This window comes from Microcaecilia unicolor, chromosome 6 (genome assembly GCF_901765095.1).
Source record: "Microcaecilia unicolor chromosome 6, aMicUni1.1, whole genome shotgun sequence".
Classification (NCBI taxonomy): Eukaryota; Metazoa; Chordata; class Amphibia; order Gymnophiona; family Siphonopidae; genus Microcaecilia; species Microcaecilia unicolor.
The window spans coordinates 61,396,709-61,419,306 of NC_044036.1; the positions used below are offsets into that span (position 1 = coordinate 61,396,709).

The following is a 22,598-nucleotide window of genomic DNA, read 5'->3' on the forward strand; positions in this document are numbered from 1 at the left end:
ACTCTAGGCAAACCTTAAGCCTTGCCCCATCCCCCCTGTTAATCTAAAGGCTCTTTGATTCCCCTCTCCCTCAACAATCATGATCACCTCTCCCAGAATAATCTGGGTAAATGGGCCTTTTGAAAACTGCCCAGTTTCCCTACTGGTAACAGTATCTTCTGTTTCACTTTTGCTTTGCCAACAGCTGCTGTTTGGTGCATGCCAGAAACTGCTGCCCTAGGCAACCGTCTAGTCTTTCCTAATGGTTGCTACCCCAGACCCACAATCAGAAACTCTCAAAAGTGAATGTGCCCACTCAAGCAGGGGCAGCAGAATACCTTTTCTGGTTGGAGGAGCAAACAAACCAATCTCCAGCTCTGCCCCCAAGCACTCTAATTACTGATGCGCTGGAGAAAAGATTGGTTGGGCCATGATCTCAGTGGTTCACCCCATTCCTCTGACTATGCTCAGAGGTAACGAACACAACAGGTGCAAGAAATTAATCTCCATGGGCCCGATATTCCTAAATTTAGGCTTCTAAATTAGGCTGATAGATTTATGCCCTATTTTCAGTCAAATTTAGGAGCCTAAATTTTCAGCTGAAAATTCATCTTAATTTAGGAACTTAAAGGTTATGCTTATACCTTTAGGCCTGTAGTTCATCTGTCTGGGTTTATGAATTGAGAGGCCCTTTTACTAAGTGGCGGTAAAAAAAAAGACTCTGTGCTAGTGGCGAGGGCTGTTTTTGCCACGCGCTGCAACCCTTTTTACTGCAGCGGGTAAAATGCCTTAAAATAGCCATGGGGGTCCCAGAAAGCAACAAGGCAAATGATCTGCAAAATCCAACGTGGAAAACAAACCAGCAGATTAGCATAACATCCAAAAAGACTCCATCGAGGATACCGCGTATGAAACAAATGCCCGACACAGGCCACGCCTCGCCCAACAACAGGTCTGCGTCAGGGGCTAGTCTGTATCTTTCCTTCGTTAGCAGGCTATTCATTGTCTATCTGGCGTCATTCAGGATATTCTATTTTATGCTGCTCATGCTGGTTTTTTATGAAGAAGGTTCCTTATATCCTTGTTTTGACATATAATTTGATACCGATCTTAATTAAGAAAGATACAGACTAGCCCCTGGCGCAGCCCTGTTGTTGGGCGAGGCGCGGCCTGTGTCGGGCATTTGTTTCATACGCGGTATCCTCGATGGAGTCTTTTTGGATGTTATGCTGATCTGAAAATAGCCATGGCCATGTGGTAAGATTGCTTTTACCCTGTGGCCATGTGAGGGGGATCCCTTACTGCCACCCACTGAGGTAGCGGTAAGGGCTCCGATGCAAGCCCAGCGGTAACTGGGTAGTACACAGCACTTCCTGATTACCACTGGGTTAGCGCCGTGCTAGAAACAGCCAGTTATTTTCCCTAGCATGGCAAATGGCACACACTGGGGCTGGAACTACATTCGGCGCCCGCGTTGGGCCAGGGGTAGCTCCAGATTAGCATGCAGTAAGCCCGTGTTGGGTTTACTGCTGCTTTATAAAAGGACCTAGTGCTGTAACTCAGAGCTAAACTCTTAACCTTTTTTCCTACCCTAAATCCACTCCTGTTTTCTCCCACTTTTTATGCTCCTAAATCTAGGAGTTAATGACATTGTGAGTACTATTGTAGGCAATCGGCCCTAGTAAATTTTCAAGGAGACCAATTTAGGAGCATAACTTTCAAAGGGGTCCTTCTACTAAGCTGAATTAGGTGCTAATCTGTGTCTAACGTAGCTTAAAGTGGCGTAAGGCAGGACACGCTTAGGCATCCTGCGGTAACTGCCAAATTAACATGCGCTAAAAAATATTTTTTTGAGAGGAAATATCAGAGGAGCAGAGAGTGGGTGTTCTTGCATTAATCAGTTATTGCAGGTACATTATTATGCATGAGCCTTTACTGCCTACAAAAAGAGTGGTGATAAGTGCTCACGCAGTAACATTTTTTAATGGCTGTGCACTAATGGCAACATTTGCGCATGGCCATTAATACAAAAAACCCACGTAAAGGTGCACTTTGACTAGTTTTATGGCAGCTTAGTAAAAGGACCCCAAAGTTAGGAGCATAAATCTTTTGAACAGTGAAGATGAGGAGGCATTGCAGCGTTCCATGCTTCCTCAGCATACCCATGTGTACTTTCAAGGAGACCCACCTGAGGATTTTGTATGTTAGATAGCTTTCTCATGCTCTCTCTTAGTGTAATTGCTTTCTTGTAAAATCTATTTCCTTTGAAACTTTGACCATATTTTAATTTCTTGTTCTTTACTGCCACACACTGAATGAGAATAATTCCTTTTAAGGTAGAGTTTCACTACAAGCACATTCCACACATTTAGGTTTTCTTTAACAAGGATACCACTAAAATAAAAGCACATAAATGAGCTAGATATACGAAATGTGAGTTATTGCTTCAGTGTAGAGCAGGGGTTCTCAACGCAGTGCTCAGGACACACCCAGCCAGTCAGGTTTTCAGGGTATCCATAATAAATATGCATGAGAGAAATTTGCATGCACTACCTCCATTGTATGCAAATCTATCTCAAGCAAATTCATTGTGGTTATCCTGAAAACCTGACTGGCTGTGTGTGTCCTGAGGACTGGGTTGAGAGTCCCTGATGAGAGAAGACAGCTCAAGACTGATAATTATATGTACTCTCATATTCTGGGATATTTTACCATTGCATTCTGAATTTTTTGAATTCCCAGTTATAGCATATTGAGGGGCAATAATATAGGTGAAAGTCAAGCTCCATCCCTAGCCGCCTTCAAAACCAGGCTAAAGGCCTAACTGTTTGATGCTGCTTTTAATTCCTAACTTGTCACCTGCTTGTAAGCTTATCTTGTCTTCCTCTCTTCAATAGTCCCTTTTCCCTATGTGTCCTATCTGTCTGTCCTACCCTTATCCCTTATTTCTCTTATCTGTCTGTCCTGATTTAGATTGTAAGCTCTTTTGAGCAGGGACTGTCTTTCCTTCATGTTCAATTGTGAAGCGCTGCGTACGACTGGTAGCGCTATAGAAATGATTTGTTGTAGTAGTAGTGAACTGTTGGGTATTCTGGGTATTCGTTCTAAACAACAGATCTTGATGTGAATTATTCTTATTCAGGATTTGGAGTACTCTAGAAGGAACTGGTTAGGCCAATCCTACTACAGAACAGATTCTGAAATCACGATACCCTACCAATTGCCAATTTGTCTGAGTTTGTGCCTTAATGAACATAAGTGTCACCTGAACACTGAAAATAAGTGAGCATCTATATGATAGATGAAATTTAGGTCATTATTTTAGAAATATTTCCACATGTGAATAGTGGCATTTACATACGTATATTGTATACACATGTAAATGATATCAGTTTCAGCAAGCTGTTATCTATACATGGAGATCTACATCACACAGACATTTCAAGGATAGGAGCTTAGAGCAATTTCAGGGCTTGTTATATACACAAACTCACCCAGCATCCAGCTCAGTCCCTAGTACTCTTCTCCCGTTTTCCCAATTGATTTCAAGACTAGTTCCCTTTTCACCTCTTCCATTACAACCCAAATATACCCTTTCCTTCCCCCTCCTATTCTCCTTCATCTTTCCCTGGTCATATAGCCTCTTTCTGTCATTCTTCTGTTTTTCTCACTTCTATTTGGGAGAAGAAAAAAACATTTCACTGCTTCAGGTCTCTAGCTATAAATGGTGCTGAAAAATTGGTGCCAAATAAAAAAAACACACTAAGTGCTAGACTATAAATGGCACTCAAAGTTAGACGCCGTTTATAGAATAGCGCTTACACTGGGAACCACATCTAACTTTAGGTGTGACAATTTACACTAACTAAACCCTGGTGTAAATCCTACATAAGTACATAAGTATTGCCATAGTGGGAAAGACCAAAGGTCCATCAAGCCCAGTATCCTGTTTCCAACAGTGGCCAATCCAGGTCACAAATACCCGGCAAGATCCCCCAAAAATACAAAACATTTTATACTGCTTATCCCAGAAATAGTGGATTTTCCCCAAGTCCATTTAATAATGGTCTATGGACCTTTCCTTTAGGAAGCCGGCCAAACCTTTTTAAAACTCCACTAAGCTAACCGTCTTTACCACATTCTCTGGCAACTAATTAGATGTGATTAAACTCTGGAATTCGTTGTCAGAGAATGTAGTAAAAGCGGTTAGCTTAGTGGAGTTTAAAAAAGGTTTGGATGGCTTCCTAAAGGAAAAGTCCATAGACCATTATTAAAATGGACTTGGGGAAAATCCACTGCTTATTTCTAGGATAAGCAGCATAAAATGTATAGTACTGTTTTGGGATCTTGCCAGGTACTTGTGACCTGGATTGGCCACTGTTGGAAACAGGATGCTGGGCTTGATGGACCTTCTGTCTGTCCCAGTATAGCAATACTTATACACATATCATCAGGGCTTTAATTCCCCGTGCTGTTCCAGTGCTAAATTGTCAGCGCTATTCAGGACAGCATGGGGAATTTGATCATCAGCCTATCAGATCTGTCTCAAGCTAAATCCACTCATGCCTAAAGCCATGTGGCTCACTGATCACTTGGCTTGCTGTTCTCACACTAACCCCTACACTAATTAACCACCCCTCTCTCTTGACACCTGTCTAAAGATTCTGGGTGTGCTCTGGACTGCCCTGTGTCCTTTGATCTGCAGATCTCATCAGTAGCCTGTTTCTTCTTTGCTGCTGTCCTGAAATATTAGGGCTCTTTGATCATACATACTAACAAGTATGGATTACGTTAGTTTTTTCATTTACAATTAGCTGTTTGGATTACTGCAATGCCTTGTTCAATGACGTCTCAGGTGTTTTGCTTCACTGTATGCTACTTGTGAAAAATATTGCTATTAAACTTATAGCAGGGGCCCACAAATTTGATCTTTGAGAAGCTCACTGGTTACCCATTACCTACTGTATTTTTAAGTTTTGCTTTTATCTTAGGTCCTCCCATATTATCTCTGTAATTTATTAATACCATATCAGCCATCTAGACTGCTGAGATCTCAAACCTAGAAATATCTAGTTCTTCCTTTTCCAGCCCTTGCCAGAAATGAGACAAGAGTACTCGTCAATCAGCATTTTACTCTTTGGTTCCTGCGCTCTGGAATCCTCTCTCTGTTTATCTGAGGGCTGAGCCCAACCTAAAGAGATTCAAAAGGGGCCTCAAAGCTTATTTGTTTGACCTAGCATTTGAAGAACAGCTTTTTATTTTTGTTACATGTGTACCCCGCGCTTTCCCACTCATGGCAGGCTCAGTGCGGCTTACATGGGGCAATGGAGGGTTAAGTGACTTGCCCTGAGTCACAAGGAGCTGCCTGTGCCTGAAGTGGGAATTGAACTCAGTTCCTCAGCTCCCCAGGACCAAAGTCCACCACCCTAACCACTAGGCCACTCCTCCACAAGCATACTGGTGACTTCTGGACCCTGTGGTGAAGGAGTACAGTGTAATTGCATTTCTTGTCTTTTTCTGTTCCACCTGCCCTTGTTATTTCATTTTGTAAACCACTTTGTCCTTCAGAAAAGTGATAAATCAAGCATTCAATAAACATATAAAACTGACCAGCCAGGAAATTTCCCATTCGATGGTCCAACCCTGTTTGCAGGAATGAATGTATTCTTACGCACTGTGGGTCATAGTTCAACAATCTGATTATAACTGCTATTAACAGAGAAGTATTTTTACAAGTATAGCTATATATGCCCTAGTTCAAACCCTATGAAAACAAATGTACATAAATGCATACGTGCACATGCACATGCACGCACACACACACTCACTCTCTTTCTTTCTCTCTAAACACTTCATCGGTTTTATAGCTGGAGCTTTCTCTTGTGAACAGAATGCATCATTACCAACTATTTTGCCTTACCATTAGGAGGCATCTAATAAACAGTTCCAAAGAAGAAATCTGATGCTTTTGAAATGAAGCTTTGACATTACTGCAACACGCTTAAATAGAACAGCCAGCCGCCCTTGCCCCCAGGTTTGAAATGAAAACTTGAATTTCCAGATGATAGCATTCAGATATGGATACACTATATATATATATATATATACATGGCTCTAAGTATATCTGGGTGTAGACCTGTTGGCATCCAGGCTTGGTGGCAATTATTTATCAAAGTTGAGCATCAAGGCTCAAGCACACATAAGGTTCAATGCATGTGAAGCACCTTTCACCCATTGCTCTATCGTGTGCTTGGAAATATGGGCTCTTTCCAAAAGAGAGAAAAACAAAGGGCCCAATATTCCAAGTGATTTAATTGGGCAAAAGAGGCTCCTGCCTGCTTAAATTGCGCTCAGTAGACTGCCCACCAATATTCAGTTTCACTTAATCAGGCACTAACCAGCCATCTTAAAACTGGGCAGGAGAGGGGTGTTATGGGGCAAAGTCGGGGAGGAGCCAGCGGTTATGTAGGTACCAGAAATATTCAGTGATGGTGCTATATAGCTAAGCGGGTAGATAGGCCACACAAAAAACAGTCCTAACTATGCCTTCTTAGCTAAGCGGGTGCTGGCACTGAATATCAGCTAGCAACCGCATAGATTTGGGGTTATGGCCTTATAATGTAGTTGATCTTCCCTCCCTCCTGCCCCCCCAACAAGATCTGACACCGATCCCAACTCCTCCCCAACATGATTGACCCCTACAACATTACCCGCCCTCCACCATAATGACCCAACCCCACTTCCCACCATGAGTGGACCCCACTCCTGAACCCTCTCAATAGTGAACCCCCCTCATAGCACTCCCCAAGAACAGACCACATTCCCAACTCCCGTAGCAGACCCATTCTCAGCACCCCCTTGAGAATAGATCCCCCTCACCCACCCATCTGTAGGCCCTCTCCCCCAGGCCTATCTTAAGCTCCCTGGTAGTCCATTAGGGTAGGCAAGTCAGGAGCAAACTGCATTCCTGCCACTGGTAGCTCCAGCTGTAAAATGGTCACCACGAGCTCTAGTGGTACTACCACTAGAGGGAAATTGCTCTTGGTAGTCTCGGGGTAGTCCTGATCTGTAACTTAATCTGTTTCGACACTCCAGAAGATGTGCTTTCAGAGTAGTGGCCCCAGTGTTTTGGAATATACTACTCCTGGACTTTAGAATAGATTCTCTTTTTAAAAAATTCAAAACTGGCCTTAGGACGTTTTACTTCAGGTTAGCATTTGGAGACTAATTTGTACTTTACACTTCAGCCATTGTTGACTGGTGCCCTTGGGCTACAGTAATTTCCTGCTTACATAAGTACATAAGTAATGCCACACTGGGAAAAGACCAGGGGTCCATCGAGCCCAGCATCCTGTCCACGACAGCGGCCAATCCAGGCCAAGGGCACCTGGCAAGCTTCCCAAACGTACAAACATTCTATACATGTTATTCCTGGAACTGTGGATTTTTCCCAAGTCCATTTAGTAGTGGTTTATGGACTTGAGCTGAGGTCAGCCTGTGCCTATCATCCCTTCCCTTTTCTGTAGCCCCTCTTCTCTGCATATGATATATTGCTTGTATTTAATTTTCTTTCTTTTCATTTCTTTTTGAAATATTGTAAATCACACACATATTTTGCTGATATGCAATATATCACTACTAATAATTAAGAATCTCAATTGGGCAGACTGACTGAGAAGTTCTGAGAGAAGAGAACATTTCTCTGGTTAAGTGACATTATTTTGCTGTGTGCTTGGTAACTTAAAGATTAGGATTAAAAGAGAAATTGTAGGTTATTGGTAAACACAGTTGAATTAAAAAAAAAAAAAAGCAAACTTTATTAACTAGTCTCCATATCCTTTGCCCCATAGTTTTAAAACTTGAATTTTCTACCACAGCATTAACAGACTGTAGAAGGTACAGCAGGGCCCAGTTCTGTCTTCATTTATAGTCAATTATTCTAATTAGGACAACAATGCCGGGCAGACTTCTATGGTCTACAGCCTGATCATGACTGAATAGATATGGATGGTTAGCTTCAGAACTTTTAGTACAAGAACAGTGCTGGGCAGCAGAAGCGGAGCCAGGTTGATGGTGCAGGGGGAGGGAAAGCGGCGCGAGAGCAGACTTCCGCCGGCACACATTTTCAATGAAACACGACAAGAAAAAAATAGGCGCAGGCAGAACTCTGTTTGGGGGAGCAGCCGCTCCCCTGGCGCCCCACCTAGCTACGCCACTGCTGGGCAGACTTCTACAGTCTGTGCCCTGAGAATGGCAAGGACAAACCAAATCCGGGTATACATATAAAGTATTGCATACCATGTAAAATGAGTTTATCTTGTTAGGCAGACTGGATGGACCGTAAAGGTCTTTATCTGCGGTCATTTACTATGTACAAGAAGAGAGTTGTCATTAGAGTTTTAATTACATTTAATTAGTTTCTGATTAGCAAACACTAAATAAATTATTTTTATTACATTTGTACCCCACGCTTTCCCACTCATGGCAGGCTCAATGCGGCTTACATATTGTATACAGGTACTTATTTGTACCTGGGGCAATGGAGGGTTAAGTGACTTGCCCAGAGTCACAAGGAGCTGCCTTTGCCTGAAGTGGGAATTGAACTCAGTTCCTCAGTTCCCCAGGACCAAAGTCCACCACTCTAACCAGTAGGCCACTCCTCCACATTATACATTACACATTATACTATATATTATATAGTATAGTATAATGTGTAATTATACTATATAATTACACATTATACTATATAATCTTAAGGCTCTTTATATTCATCTGATATCCCTAGTACCTTAAGAAGTTTTAATTAAATAACTCTATAATACTAAGATGCAGACAGCAGTCCAGTAGCAAGAGGGGTGCTATTCAGTCTTTTGCACTGAGTGTCACATATATGTTTATCTCCCAGTTGGTGAGAGATTATATGTGTGTGCTCAATACAAAGAGCTCCTAGCTCTCAGAGAATGAGTCCGTTCTCTTGAAGCTAGAATAGCAGACTTGATAGAGCTGAGAGAAAGCCAGAGGTACCTAGAGGAGGCCTACAGGGATGTTGCAGAGATGAACCACCTCCAGGCTGGCAGCCCCTGTGCTGCCTTGGAGGAGGGAGGTCTCCTAAAAGGTCAGCATCAACCTGGTGAAGCTGGAAGTAATCTTATAGCCAGGACAGGGTCCACCAGAGGATGCAATATTCTCTCGCACCGAGGCTGTGTCTCCAGGAGCTTCTGCCCAGGAGGAAAGGGTTAGGATGGCTGTTGTAGTTGGTGATTCAATTATTAGACAGGTAGATAGCTGGGTGGCTGGTGGATGTCAGGTTCGCTGGTCACTTGCCTGCCTGGTGTGAAGGTGGTGGACCTCACGCTTCACCTAGAAAGGATTTTAGATAGTGCTGGATCGAGCCGGCTGTCTTGGTACATGTGGGTACCAGTGACATAGAAAAATGTGGGAGGGAGGTTCTAGAAGCCAAAATTTAGGCTCTTAGGTAGAAAGCTCAAATCCAGAACCTCTAGGGTAGCCTTTTCTGAAGTGCTACCCGTTCCACGTGCAGGGCCCAAGAGACAGGCAGAGCTCCGGAGTTTCAATGTGTGGATGAGACTATGGTGCAGGGTTTTAGGATTTGTAATGAACTGGGCAACATTCTGGGCAAGGGGAGCCTATTCCGGAAAGATGGGCTTCACCTTAACCAGGGTGGGACCATGCTGCTAGCATTGGCATTTAAAAAGGAGATACAGCAGCTTTTAAACTAGAAAGTGGGAGAAGGCCGACAGCTGTTCAAAAGCGCATGGTTCGGAACAAGGTATCTTTCAAAGATATCACCAAAACAGGGAAGATAGGGCATCCCGATAGCAAGGTTGAAATAGAGACCATAGTAGACCAGGAGGCTCATTTTCAAAGCACTTAGCCTCCCAAAGTCCCATAGAAACCTATAGAACTTAGCCTCCCAAAGTGCTTTGAAAATATGCCTCACGGTGTCTTTAAATAAAAAGTAGTCAGATTTTCAAGATTGCAAATTATCACTGTCAACTGCTGAGCAAGATGTAAGTTTATTAAAGCTTAGCTCGAGTTATCTGCAGCAGGGCCCATAGGAATAAAATTAAATCTGTTTTACTCTTATGGGATCTTGCCAGGTACTTGTGACCTGGATTGGCCACTGTTGGGAACAGGATACTGGGCTTGATGGACCTTCACTCAGTCCCAGTATGGCAACGTTTATGCTCTTATGATGATGTGTCCGACAGGGCTCAGTCCTGTCTCTGTAACTACTTAACATACATATGAGAGTGTTGTGTGAGTAGCTGTGGATGGAAGGGATAAATGTCTATGTGAATGTGGATGTTTTATTTACAAAATAAATTATATGTAGAAGGTTTAGCTTCATTTGTAAGAGAAATGATAACTAGAGAAGGCAGAATGGAAGGGAAGAGGTGAGAGAGGAAGGAAGGAAATATTCAGTTAGCTTATGATAATGTTGGACTACCAAATAGGAACTTGTTGAGAAAGTGAGACAGATAAGGAAGAGATAAGAAAATGAAAACTGGAGAAACCATAGACCTGCTTTGTGGGTCCTGCGACATTCGACTGCCCTTACGGCTCTCTGACAGATCTAAAGATCAACAAAACAAAATATACATTGATCCTAATATTCAAAAGATTTATGTTCCTTCTGAGACTCATATATTAACCTCGTTGAAAATTTACTGGGTTGAGTGCATAACTTTATACTCAGTTTAATCAAACTCCTATATTTAAGAGTATAAAAAGTGGGTGGCAACAGGGGTAGATTTAGTGTGGGAAAAAGAAGTTAGGAGCTTAGCACTAGTTTTCAGCACTAGGTTCATAACTTAGGCTTGTAAATTATTAGGCCAAAACCGAGCTTTTCATCTTTTCCCCTAAACCTACCCCCCTCTCCTCTCTCCCCTTTCTCTATTTCTGTGGATGGCACTCTTATTCTCCCTGTCTCATCTGCTCGTAACCTTGTGGTCATCTTTGACTACTCTCTCTCTTTCTCTGCTCACATTCAGCAGATTGCCAAAACCTGTCGTTTCTTTCTCTATAACATCAGCAAAATCCGTCCCTTCATCTCTGAGCACTCTACCAAAACCCTTATCCACACTCTTATCACCTCTCGTCTTGATTATTGTAACCTACTTATCACCGGCCTCCCTCTTAGCCATCTCTCTCCTCTTCAATCAGTTCAAAACTCTGCTGCGCGACTCATTTTCTGCCAAAGTCGCTATGCTCACATTAGCCCTCTCCTTAAGTCAATTCATTGGCTCCCTATCCGTTTCCGCATTCAATTCAAACTTCTCTTGTTGACCTATAAATGCATTCATTCTGCCGCTCCCCAGTACCTCTCCACTCTTGTCTCTCCCTATGCCCCCCCTCGGGTACTCTGTTCTATTGATAAATCTTTCTTATCTGTCCCCTTCTCCTCTACTGCTAATTCCAGACTCCGTTCCTTTTATCTTGCTGCACCTCATGCCTGGAATAGACTTCCCGAGCCTATGCGTCTAGCCCCCTCTTTGGCCGTTTTCAAGTCCAAACTAAAAGCCCACCTCTTTGAGCAGGGACTGTCTTTTTGTTTATGATGTACAGCGCTGCATATGCCTTGTAGCGCTATAGAAATGATAAGTAGTAGTAAATGTAGGTGTATGTTGGTTACAATCGACCAAAATCTTACACTGGAGAGCCAAGTGAAAGCCACAACAAAGAAAATGTTTAACTCAATGTGGAAGCTCAAACAAGTGAAACCTTTCTTCCCAAGGGAAATATTTTGCAACTTAGTGCAATCCATGGTACTAAGCCATCTAGATTACTGCAATGGAATCTACGCGGGATGTAAAGAACAAATCATAAAGAAACTCCAAACTGTTCAAAACACAGCAGCCAGGCTTATATTCGGAAAAACAAGATTCGAAAGCACCAAACCTTTACGAGAAAAACTGCACTGGCTCCCAATCAAAGAACATATTGCGTTCAAAATATGTACTCTGGTTCACAAGATCATTTATGGCAATGCCCCGGGATACATGATAGACCTTATAGACCTACCAACCAGAAACACAACAAAATCAACTCGAGCATACCTAAATCTCCACTACCCAAGCTGCTGAGGACTTAAATATAAGTCAACCTATGCATCCAGCTTCTCTTATATAAGCACACAACTATGGAACGCACTTCCGACTGCAGTGAAAACAACATACGACCACCTAATCTTTCAGAAACTCCTAAAGACTTACTTGTTCAAAAAGGCATACTCCAAATACCTAACCCCGCAATACATCAATACATCAATATAAATGTTCATGTTGGACATAACCTAACCTACTCTTCCCCTTGACCCCCAGTATGTCTATCAAATCTGATCATTAGCCTATCTTAACCTCACTTTGTATCTGTTCTTGCGACTGCCACTACTGCACTATGTAAGCCACATTGGGCCTGCAAATAGGTGGGAAAATGTGGGATACAAATGCAACAAATAAATATATTTAATTATTTATTAAGATTTATTTACCGCCTTTTTGAAGGAATTCACTCAAGGCAGTGTACAGTAAGAATAAATCAAACATGAGCAATAGGCAATTACAGCAGTAAAAATATTCAAATAACAATGCAAAGTATGACATGGAGGGGCATAATCGAATGACGCCGACGAAATAGATTGCTGACGATCTATTTTGGCGGCACCGCAACAGCTGGCCGGAACCGTATTATCGAAAAAGATGGCCGGCCATCTTTTTTTTTTTTTTGATAATACGGTTTAGCCCGGTCAAATGCCAGAGTTCGCTGGGTTTGAGATGGCCGGTTTTGTTTTTCAGCGATAATGGGAAAAAATGCTGGCGATCTCAAACCCGGCGAAAGGTCGTGGGAGGAGCCAGCATTTGTAGTGCACTGGTCCCCCTGACATGCCAGGACACCAACCGGGCACCCTAGCTCCCTTACCTTGGGTGCTGAGCCCCTCAAATCCCCCCAAACTCACTCCCCAAAACTCTACACCATTACCATAGCCCTTATGGGTGAAGGGGACACCTAAATGTGGGTACAGTGGGTTTTGGGGGGGTTTGGAGGGCTCAACACTTAGCACCAGAAGTGTAACAGGTAGGGGGGGGATGGACCTGGGTCTGCCTGCCTGAAGTGCACTGTACCCATTAAAAACTGCTCCAAGGACTTGCATACTGCTGTCAGGGAGCTGGGTATGACATTTGAGGCTGGCATACAGGCTGGCAAAAAAGGTTTTTATTTTTTTATTGTGGGAGGGGGGTTGGTGACCACTGGGGGAGTATGGGGAGGTCATCCCCCATTCCCTCCGGTGGTCATCTGGTGAATTGGGGCACCTTTTTGAGGCTTGGTCATCAAAATAAAAGGACCAAGTAAACCCAGCGAAATACTGATTAACGCTGCTTTTCTTTTTTCCATTATTCGCAAAAGCCAGCCATCTGGTAGCCACGCCCATGCCCACCCATGTCCCGCCTTTGCTACGCCTCGCCGCTTTTGAGAGATCACTGGCCATCTCCCGATTTATGTCGGAAGATCGCCGGCAATCACTTTCGAAAATAAGCCTGATAGTATACTACTTACAATGTCAACACAATACGTAATAGAACATTTTAATTGACACTGAAGGGTATAAGCAAAGATGAACCATATAGATAGGTAAAAGAATAAGAAGAGTTAGAAAGTAAGGTAACTAATTTAAAGAAAGTTGCACATGAGGTCAGAGAGATGGTTAAATATTATATCAGCAAGGGTAGGAGTGGATAGATATGTCCTGCTGCAGTATGTGCAGCTCGTGTCACTCCTTGTGTGTGTGAGTGAGACTAACAAGTTAGGACTAAAGTGGTAGGACTCTTCAGCTTGGAAAAGAGTCGGCTGAGGGGGAATATGAAAGAAGTCTACAAAATACTGAGTGGTGTAGAACGGGTAAATATAAATCAATTTTTTTACTGTTTCAAAAAGTACAAAGACTAGGGGACATTCAATAAAGTTACATGGTACTACTTTTAAAATGAACGGGAGGAAATATTTTTTTCACTCAACAAATAGTTAAGCTCTGGAACTTACTGCCAGAGGATGTGGTATCAGCACCTGGGTTTAAACAAGATACGGACAAGTTCCTACAGGAAAAGACTGTAGTCTGCTATTGAGATAGACATGGGGAAAGCCACGGCTTGTCACTGGGATCAGTAGCATGAGTCTTGCTACTATTTGGGATTCTGTCAGGTACTTGTGACCTAAAGTGGCCACTGTTGAAAGCAGGATATGGAGCTAGATGGACCACTGATCTGACCAGGGGTGTGCTGGTAAATTCTTAACAACAGGCTCTTTCTCCGGACGGACGTAGCCAGCTCTGCAGTTGGAAGCGCCGGGGGGGGGGGGGGGGGCAACACTTGCCTCTCTCTCCTCCCTCCCTTCGTGCGGGCACGCTAGGCATACCTTTGCTGGCAGCCAATAAATGGACTGCCACCACTCCCAACGTCTTGCTCTGAGCAGCATGCTGGAAACAAGGAGCGGGGAGCAGCAGTAGTCGGCTCAGCATCCCCAACAGCAAAGTAAAAGATAACTCAGCAGGGGGCCCAAGCCCACATTTTGGAAGCCAGTTGTTAAAGTAGCCATGGAGGGCCCTACTTTAACAACCGGCTCCCAAAATTCTTAAAAACTTAACAACAGGCTCTTGCGAGCCTGTGAGAGCCTGCTCCAGCACACCACTGGATCTGACCCAGTATGGCTATTCTTTTGTCTTATGTTTTTTTGTGGTGTTTATCATGCTTGCTTGTTGCTTGGTTCTATGCTCTCATGAGACCATTCAACATCTCCACGACTGTAACTGGGACAGTTAAAGAATGCATATGTGAAAAGACATAGATTCTGCAGTGTTTGAAACTGAAAGTCTGCAAGTCTGTAAAAATAACCTACTGCCATCTCTGCAATCTTTTCTATAGATGACCACAGTAAAGATCTTAGAGTGGTCATGCAAGGAAGTGAAACAGCTGTACAAGATTAAAGGAAATGAAATGTTGTATTTCCATTTTTCTCTTGCTCAAAAAGGTTATATATGTAAGGGAAAGATAGGTTCACATCCCCTGCAGTCAGCTACAGGTTCAGCAAGGACCTAGATGCTACCATGTCAATATTGGCACTGCTTGAGAAATGACAAGTTGAGATTTAAAAATTTAAAACACTGGCTAATATATCTCAACCAGGTCTGGCCCTGGAGGCTTGGTGGCAACACTGCTCCTTGCCATGCTGGGTTTGAGTTCCAGCTCAGCCACTACTGAAGGTGCCACAGAAGCAGCCCCCACAGCTCCTGTAGGACGGAGTCTGTTCTCACACAAAGGTGACACCTAGTAGTTAGATTTAGGGAGTAGAAGGGTTCCAGGTCTGGGTCATGGCTCCCAGCTGAGGACCATCATGAGAACAACATAAGAACATAAAAGTATCCATGCAAGGTCAGACCAGTGGTCCATCTAGCCCAGTATCCTATTTTTCAAACAGTGGCGAAGCCAGGTCACACGTACCTGGCAGAAACCCAAATCATGGCAACACTCCATACTACAAATCCCAGGGAAAGCAGTTGCTTCCCCATGTCTGTCTCAATAGCAGACTATGGACTTTTCCTCCAGGAATTTGTCCAAACCTTTTTTTAAACTCAGATACGCTAACTGCTGTTACCACATCCTCTGGCAAAGAGTTCCAGAGCTTAACTATTCGTTGAGTGAAAAAATATTTCCTCCTATTTGTTTTAAAAGTATTTCCATGTAACTTCCTCAAGTGTCCCCTAGTCTTTGTACTTTAGGAACAAGTAAAAAATTGATTTACTTTACTCGTTCTACACTACTCAGGATTTTGTAGACTTCAATCATATCTCTCCCTCATCCATCTCTTTTTGAAGCTGAAGAGGCCTAACCTCGTTAGCCTTTCCTCATATGAGAGGAGTTCCATCCCCTTTATCATTTTGGTTGCTCTTATTTGAACCTTTTCTAATTCCACTATATCTTTTTTGAGATGAGGCGACCAGAACTGAACGCAATATTCGAGGTGCGGACGCACCATGGAGCGATACAAAGGCATTATAGTATTTTCGGTCTTATTCGCCATCCCTTTCCTAATAATTCCTAGCATCCTGTTTGCTTCTTTGGCTGCCGCCGCACACTGAGCAGAAGATTTCAGCGTATTATCTACAACGACACCTAGATCTTTTTCTTTAGTGCTCACCCCCAAGGTGGACCCTAGCATCAGGTAACTATGATTTGGATTATTCTTTCCTATGTGCATTACCTTGCATTGGTCCACATTAAATTTCATCTGCCATTTGGATGCCCAGTTTTCCAATTTTCTAAGGTCTTCCTGCAATATTTCACAGTACTACTGCCTGCATAGCTAACCAGGCATGTTGGACTATAGAAAAAGCAGTCCAAACGATGCCCACCTAACTGTATAGTTATGGCACTAAATATTGGCTGTACCTACTGGGTGCCACCAGAACCTCTACTTCTCTCCCCCCCCCCCCCATGTGAGTGAGCCTGCCCTGCCTGCTGCCACAGTAGCTAGCAAAGAAACTGTAGAGATCCAGCAGGACAGCAGGCAGCTGGAGTCACAGAAAGGAAGGAGGTGATATTTATTTAGATTTTGCTCACACCTTTTTTCAGTAGTAGCTCAAGGTGAATTACATTCAGGTACTCTGGATATTTCTCTGTCCCAGGAGGGCTCACAATCTAAGTTTGTACCCAAGGCAATGGAGGGTTAAGTTTGTACCTGAGGCAATGGAGGGTTAAGTGACTTGCCCAAGATCACAAAGAGCAGCAGTGGGATTTGAACCAGCTACTTCTGGACTGCAAGACTGGTGCTCTAACCACTAGGCCACTCCTCTCTACTCATGTTAACTCCTTTCTTATAGCCTGCAAAAATCCTCTTGGCTCTCTGTGGTTTACAGCATAAAATCCTAGGCATCCCTAGGTGAAACAATTAAAATAATTTCTTGAATCAGAACATAAATTCTGAAAATAAACAAGTTTTCAAGACCTTTCTAAATATAAGGTAATTGTCTAATGACCTTAAAGACAATAGTAGGGAATTCCAGCAGCCTGCTAAGCGAAGGACAGTGCCAGTATCTGCTTTGATCTAAATTTTTCAGTAACCAGGAAATTCAATAGTATAGTGTTGCACGTTATATGACTTTTGTCATAATTAAAGGAAATAATAAATTAAGACATATATAATGGAACCTGACAATAGAAAATTTTATAAACCATCGTGCATAGTTAGTGCTTTAGAAGCAAAGTTACTGCATGTGGAAGCAGGCAGAGGAGAAACAAGCCCCCCTCCAAAAAAATGCCCCAATATGTTGCTACGTGAAAAATCAGTTCCAACAGCCACAATACACATACACTGAGTCACTGTAACATAGCGATTACAGAATTCCACCTTTCTGACTACTGATTGCACACACAGAAAGTGCACACACATGCACAGAAATACACAAACTCATATACACACACACACACACACCAAACTCCCCCTACCCCCATATGCACACACATGTATTTACATGCAGAGGGATTAGAAAGAATTCCATGAGTTATGCTCTGCTTGCTTTTACCATTTATTTACGATCATATCTTCTTGTGACCATTGTTTCATCAACCTTCCTCTGCTGCATCATTTCATGTATTTTGACCTCCTTCTCCTTAGCATAAACTACCAAGTTATTTATTGACACTTTTTCTCCCAGTGCTTGTTGTGTGGGGTTTGAAACACCAGAAGCCTTGTCTGCTGCTGTACTAAACCCTCCTGAAAACTGCTCAGTTATCCATGTCAAATCAGATGGGGGGTCTTTTACAAAGCATCGGTAAGCCCAACGCGGGCTTACCAAACGCTAAATCAGGACTACCACCGGCCCAACACGGCCGCCAGTGGTAGTTCCACCCCGAGTGCATGCTATTTCTGGGGGAAAAAGAAAAATCCCAGAAATGGCTTGCGAGGCAGTAACCTGGTGGTAATCGGGAATTGCCACTTGTTGCCTAGTTACTGCCAGGTTACCATGGGAATCCTTATCACACCTCAGTGGGTGACGGTAAGGGCTCCCCACCACATGGCCACATGCTAAGAATTCTCTTACTGCATGGCCATGTGTGTCCGGAGGCTTTTTAATCGCTGTGGTAAAAAGGGCCCTGGCGGGTGGGGAAAAACAGCCCCCCACCACTAGCACAGGGCTCTTTCATCCGCAGCTTGGTAAAAGGACCCCATAGTGTTATCCTAACACTAGTTAATTATCAAAGACATTAGTCCTTCAAATACTTGAAGAAATGAATGGAATGAATCTCATGAGGCACAAAGAGAGAAATGACTGTAACCAAGCCCTACTCCTATAGAAGAGCTAAAATTTGCATGCTATGCCCAGAAAGGTTCCGAAACCGTATACAAACAGCAGAAATACTCATCTGTAAAGAGCCCAAAGAGTCCATTTTAAACTTGTACACTCACCTTAGGTCCTGTAGAGTAGTGGGACATTTTCCTTGGGTTGTAAGTGGGATGGATTCAGGAGGGAGAGCTAATGCCTTCCAAAAAAACCTAGGCTGCTGAAATCTCATATTTGTACTAGAAATTGACCATGCCAGAAAATCAATATTTATCTTACCTCCTCCAGCCAATCCTGTTTGCTCTTTTGATTAAACTGTTAGGGACATAAAATTTCTTTCACGTGAATCTAGCAAGGGTGTTTACAAAACATATTGGACCCAATATTCAGTGCTATTTAACCAGTCAGAAATGGCTCCTGAACAGTTAAATAGTGTTAGCCAGCTAAACACTATTGAATATTTATTTGGATTTTGCTCACACCTTTTTCAGGAGTTGCTTAAGGTGAGCTACTTTCAGGTACACTGGGTATTTCCTTGTCCTGGAGGGCTCATAATCTAATGACTTGCCCAAGGTCACAAGACGTAGTAGTGGGATTTGAACTGGGCATCTCTGGTTGGCAAGACTGATTCTCTAACTACTAGGTTACTCCTCCACTCCTCAGTGCTTAATGGCTAACTTGGCTATATTGTTTGATACAGCTGGCTAAGTTTAGAAACATAGCATTGAACGCACACAGATAAATATGAAGAGGCCTTATCAATAAAGATCTTAAAACCTGGGATGAAAAAAAGGGAAACAGAGGTAGATTGTATATGCAGAAAAAAAACTATATGTTTGTTCATATAAATTTGTTATGAATGGATTGTCTTATTGTTGTTTTTACTCTCAGAATGGATGCTTTTGGTTTGCCGTGATTTTCTGTCAAAGAAATGGAGTTCCTGTAGGTTATTTTAAAGTTTTGTGTATTTTTAAAGAATGTAAACCATTCTGGTTTGTGTATGCAATTAAGAAATGGTATAGAAAATAAATAAACGATAAACGAAATGATAAAAAGAAGTTGCGCCATCCTTTGGTCAATAATAGGTAGCCAATGAAATGATTTCAGAATTTGTTGAATGTGATTACGCAACTTGGCTCCTATATCTATCCAGGCAACTGTGTTCTATGCCAACAAGGCATTGAATACCATAAACAAATCAGATGTTACCAAATATGGACACAGCTGTTGGGTTAAAACCTGGGGATTTTTGCCTCTTAATATGCTTCCACGTTCTCAGAGAGGAATCAAACCAAACACACTGCATCCTCACTATTGAGTAGGTTTAAATTACCTATCCAGACATGAAGACAGGAAAAATGCATATGTGGCATTTTAATCTGTAGAGACCCTTAAGGTTCTGCTTTAAGTAGATAGCAGAGACCTCTAGTGGCTGTACTGAAGTATTGTACTTTGACCTGTTTGCACCCCTGCAGTTTTGAGAACAAGGGTAGGGCTGTCATGACCAGTGAGGCAGTAGTAGAAGGAGATCCATTTTTGAAGAAAAACTGAATGCCAGATGATCAAAAGGCCTGCACTGTTCCAAACAGTGCTCTAAAAATAGAGCCAATAAACAGCCAACTATTGAATTGTTATGTGCATGACTGACCTTGTTCTGGGCCCCTTTTACTAAGTGGCGGTAAGCCCAGGGCTTACCTCTTGCTAAACAGGAAGTATCACCAATCTACAGCAGAAGCCCAGCGGTACTTCCCACCCCTAGTGGGCCGTCATATCCAGCACTACAAAAATGAATTAATTTTTGTAGCGCCGGAGTGTACCTGGCGGTAATCGGGCAGTACCGCATGCTGACTGGTTACTGCCGGGTTAGCGGAGGAGCCCTTACTGCCACCTCAATGGGTGGTGTTAAGTGCTCCGCCCCCGCCCCCCAAAATGGCCACATGGCAAGTGCTTTAATTGCCACACAGTCATTTCCTGCAGGAAAGTGAGACTTCCTTTTTACCCACTGCGGTAAAAGGGGACCTCAGCGCACCAGCGCAGGCCCCCTTTTGCCGCAGCTTGGTAAAAGGGGCCCACTATAACTTGTGTGCAAGCTTATAGAATTAGGGGAAACACCCTTAACACCTGAAAAGAAAAAGATTAAATCTCACCAACCAATAGGAGAAACATTTAAATCTCAAATGTAAAGCCTAAAGTGACTCAGATGACATGAAGATAATGAAAGGGTCCTCCTTTCATTAACATGCATTATGTCACAGTGCAGAGAGGGTACAAAGTACAAGACAGGGTAAAAAACACAGCAAAAAGCACCAAGAGCCTTCAAAAACAGGATACAATTCCTTTAATGATCAAAGTCAATATTAGAGCACGCTGTTAGCACATGCCTACGCTAACAGTTAATGTGTGGCTTAAGTGTGGCACTGAGCTTTTTGGCACCATATGTGTGTATATACATGTCTAAATATCAAAATTCCACCTATAGAATTACACTAACTGGTTTTATGGCACCAATTTTTAAGGCAAAACAAGTAAAAGCAACACTGGGCCTTCAGGTTGGAGATAAATGCAGTTCTTTTATGGAGACGATATTTATGTGGGGTTTTTTACATACAGTATTTGTAAATATTTATATTATATTATTTTATTTTTTATTATTTTAATTATTTTAAATGGTGGTGTCTCTCCTTTTGAATTATATTTGTTTCTCTTAAATCACTTGGTCCTCAATTATCAAAACACTCTTTCCTATTGTGTGGAATTAGCATAAAAATGTTTCATGTTTTATATTGTTTTGAATAATTCCTTATATGCAATGTCTGTTTTTTCCTACTTTTTTTTTTTTTACTGATTAATGATTTTCATGTTGATGTGTTTTTAATTTAGACCCCTGAGGCAGGCGCTTCTGTACTGAAACACGACCCGTGTCGGGTCACTTCTCAATAAAAGAACTTCATTTATCTCCAACCTGAAGGCCCAGTGTTGCTTTTTTTCTTGTTTTGGTTCATACTTGTATACTGTTTTACCCTCTCTTCTGTCACCAATTTTTAAGGCACCATTTATAGCATTTCCCCCATTGTGTGTTTTCAGAGTAGCACTTAAACAGCATACTGGCATATACATATGTAAGTACACACATATGTGCATATATGCTAGTATTTTAAACATTTATGTGAAAGGCCACGCAAATGTTAGCGCCCAGTTTATAGAATCATGCTTTAAATAAATCTGTCTCTTTAAATTAATTGATCAAATGGTTCAGTGAATTCCTATCAAATCAAAGCTATTCTGTCGAGTGTAACAACCAACTTTCCAACTACTGGTCTCCTAACTGCAGTGTCCCACAGGGATCCTCCCCTCTTACCTATCCTGTTCAATTTCTTTATGTCATCCCTTGCCTCAATACACCTGGATCTTAATGAACTACTATTATCCTACGTGGATGACATCCTGCTTCTCTTACCAGTGACAGCATCAAACAAAGATACAACTCAGTCCGTAGCGAATGGCATGACTGCTGTTAGCACCTGGGCTCTGACCAATAAACTGAAATTGAATGCGCAAAAAACCAAGATCCCGTGGTTCCGAAATCAGGGAGTTGAGGTCCCATCATCAATATCCTTGTCTAATGATCAAAGCTTTACAGTCGAGTCTGAAACCCGAGTATTAGGGGACTTTCTTGATTCTTCATACACCTTCACTTCCTATATTAAGAGGTATGGAAAAAAACACAATTCCAAATGAAACAGCTATGTCTAGTCAAATCATTCCTCGACCAAATAGCCTTTGCACTATTAGTCCAAATGTTAGTCCTACCTCACTTGGATTACTGTAACATTCTATTTTTTTGTATTAAGTGTCAATATCAGAAAAAAAAAATGCAAATCATACAGAACACAGCTGCTAGACTAATATACAGATTGAATAGATATACTAGTGTTTCAACTCATCTTAACAAACTGTACTGGCTTCCCATAGCAGAAGGACTCAGGTTCAAAGCTGCTTATTTAGTTTTTCAAATCTTACAGGGTTTCACCTCTGAACTACTGACTAAGACCGCTTTGCTACATTTGGTCCAGTCTAACAGACTGAAAGAACAACTGATGATATCATCACCATTTCAAAAGACAATTCTTGAATGTTATGCTTTGATGTCCCCATGCATACCTCCTACCCACCCCCATCCTCCCACCCTGTCAGACTGTCATAGTAATGCTTGAATGTTTTTACTTATATACACTGTCAGCTAGCATATTTGCTTATTTCCGAT

General features: G+C 42.3%; 1 protein-coding gene across 2 annotated transcripts in view; it reads right to left on the minus strand.

The window, feature by feature from the left end:
* LOC115471882 (uricase-like) overlaps window positions 1–22,598 on the minus strand; it is a 134,325-nt gene that overhangs the window by 46,585 nt on the left and 65,142 nt on the right. The window contains exon 1 of one of the 2 annotated variants that reach the window (XM_030205788.1): window positions 18,460–18,565. The exons of the other annotated variant lie outside the window; for it this stretch is intronic. Within the exon in view, the coding sequence (XP_030061648.1) occupies window positions 18,460–18,486 (27 nt within the window). The 5' untranslated portion in view covers window positions 18,487–18,565. Of the gene's footprint in view, window positions 1–18,459; window positions 18,566–22,598 lie in introns of those variants that run through there. 2 annotated transcript variants of the gene reach the window in all.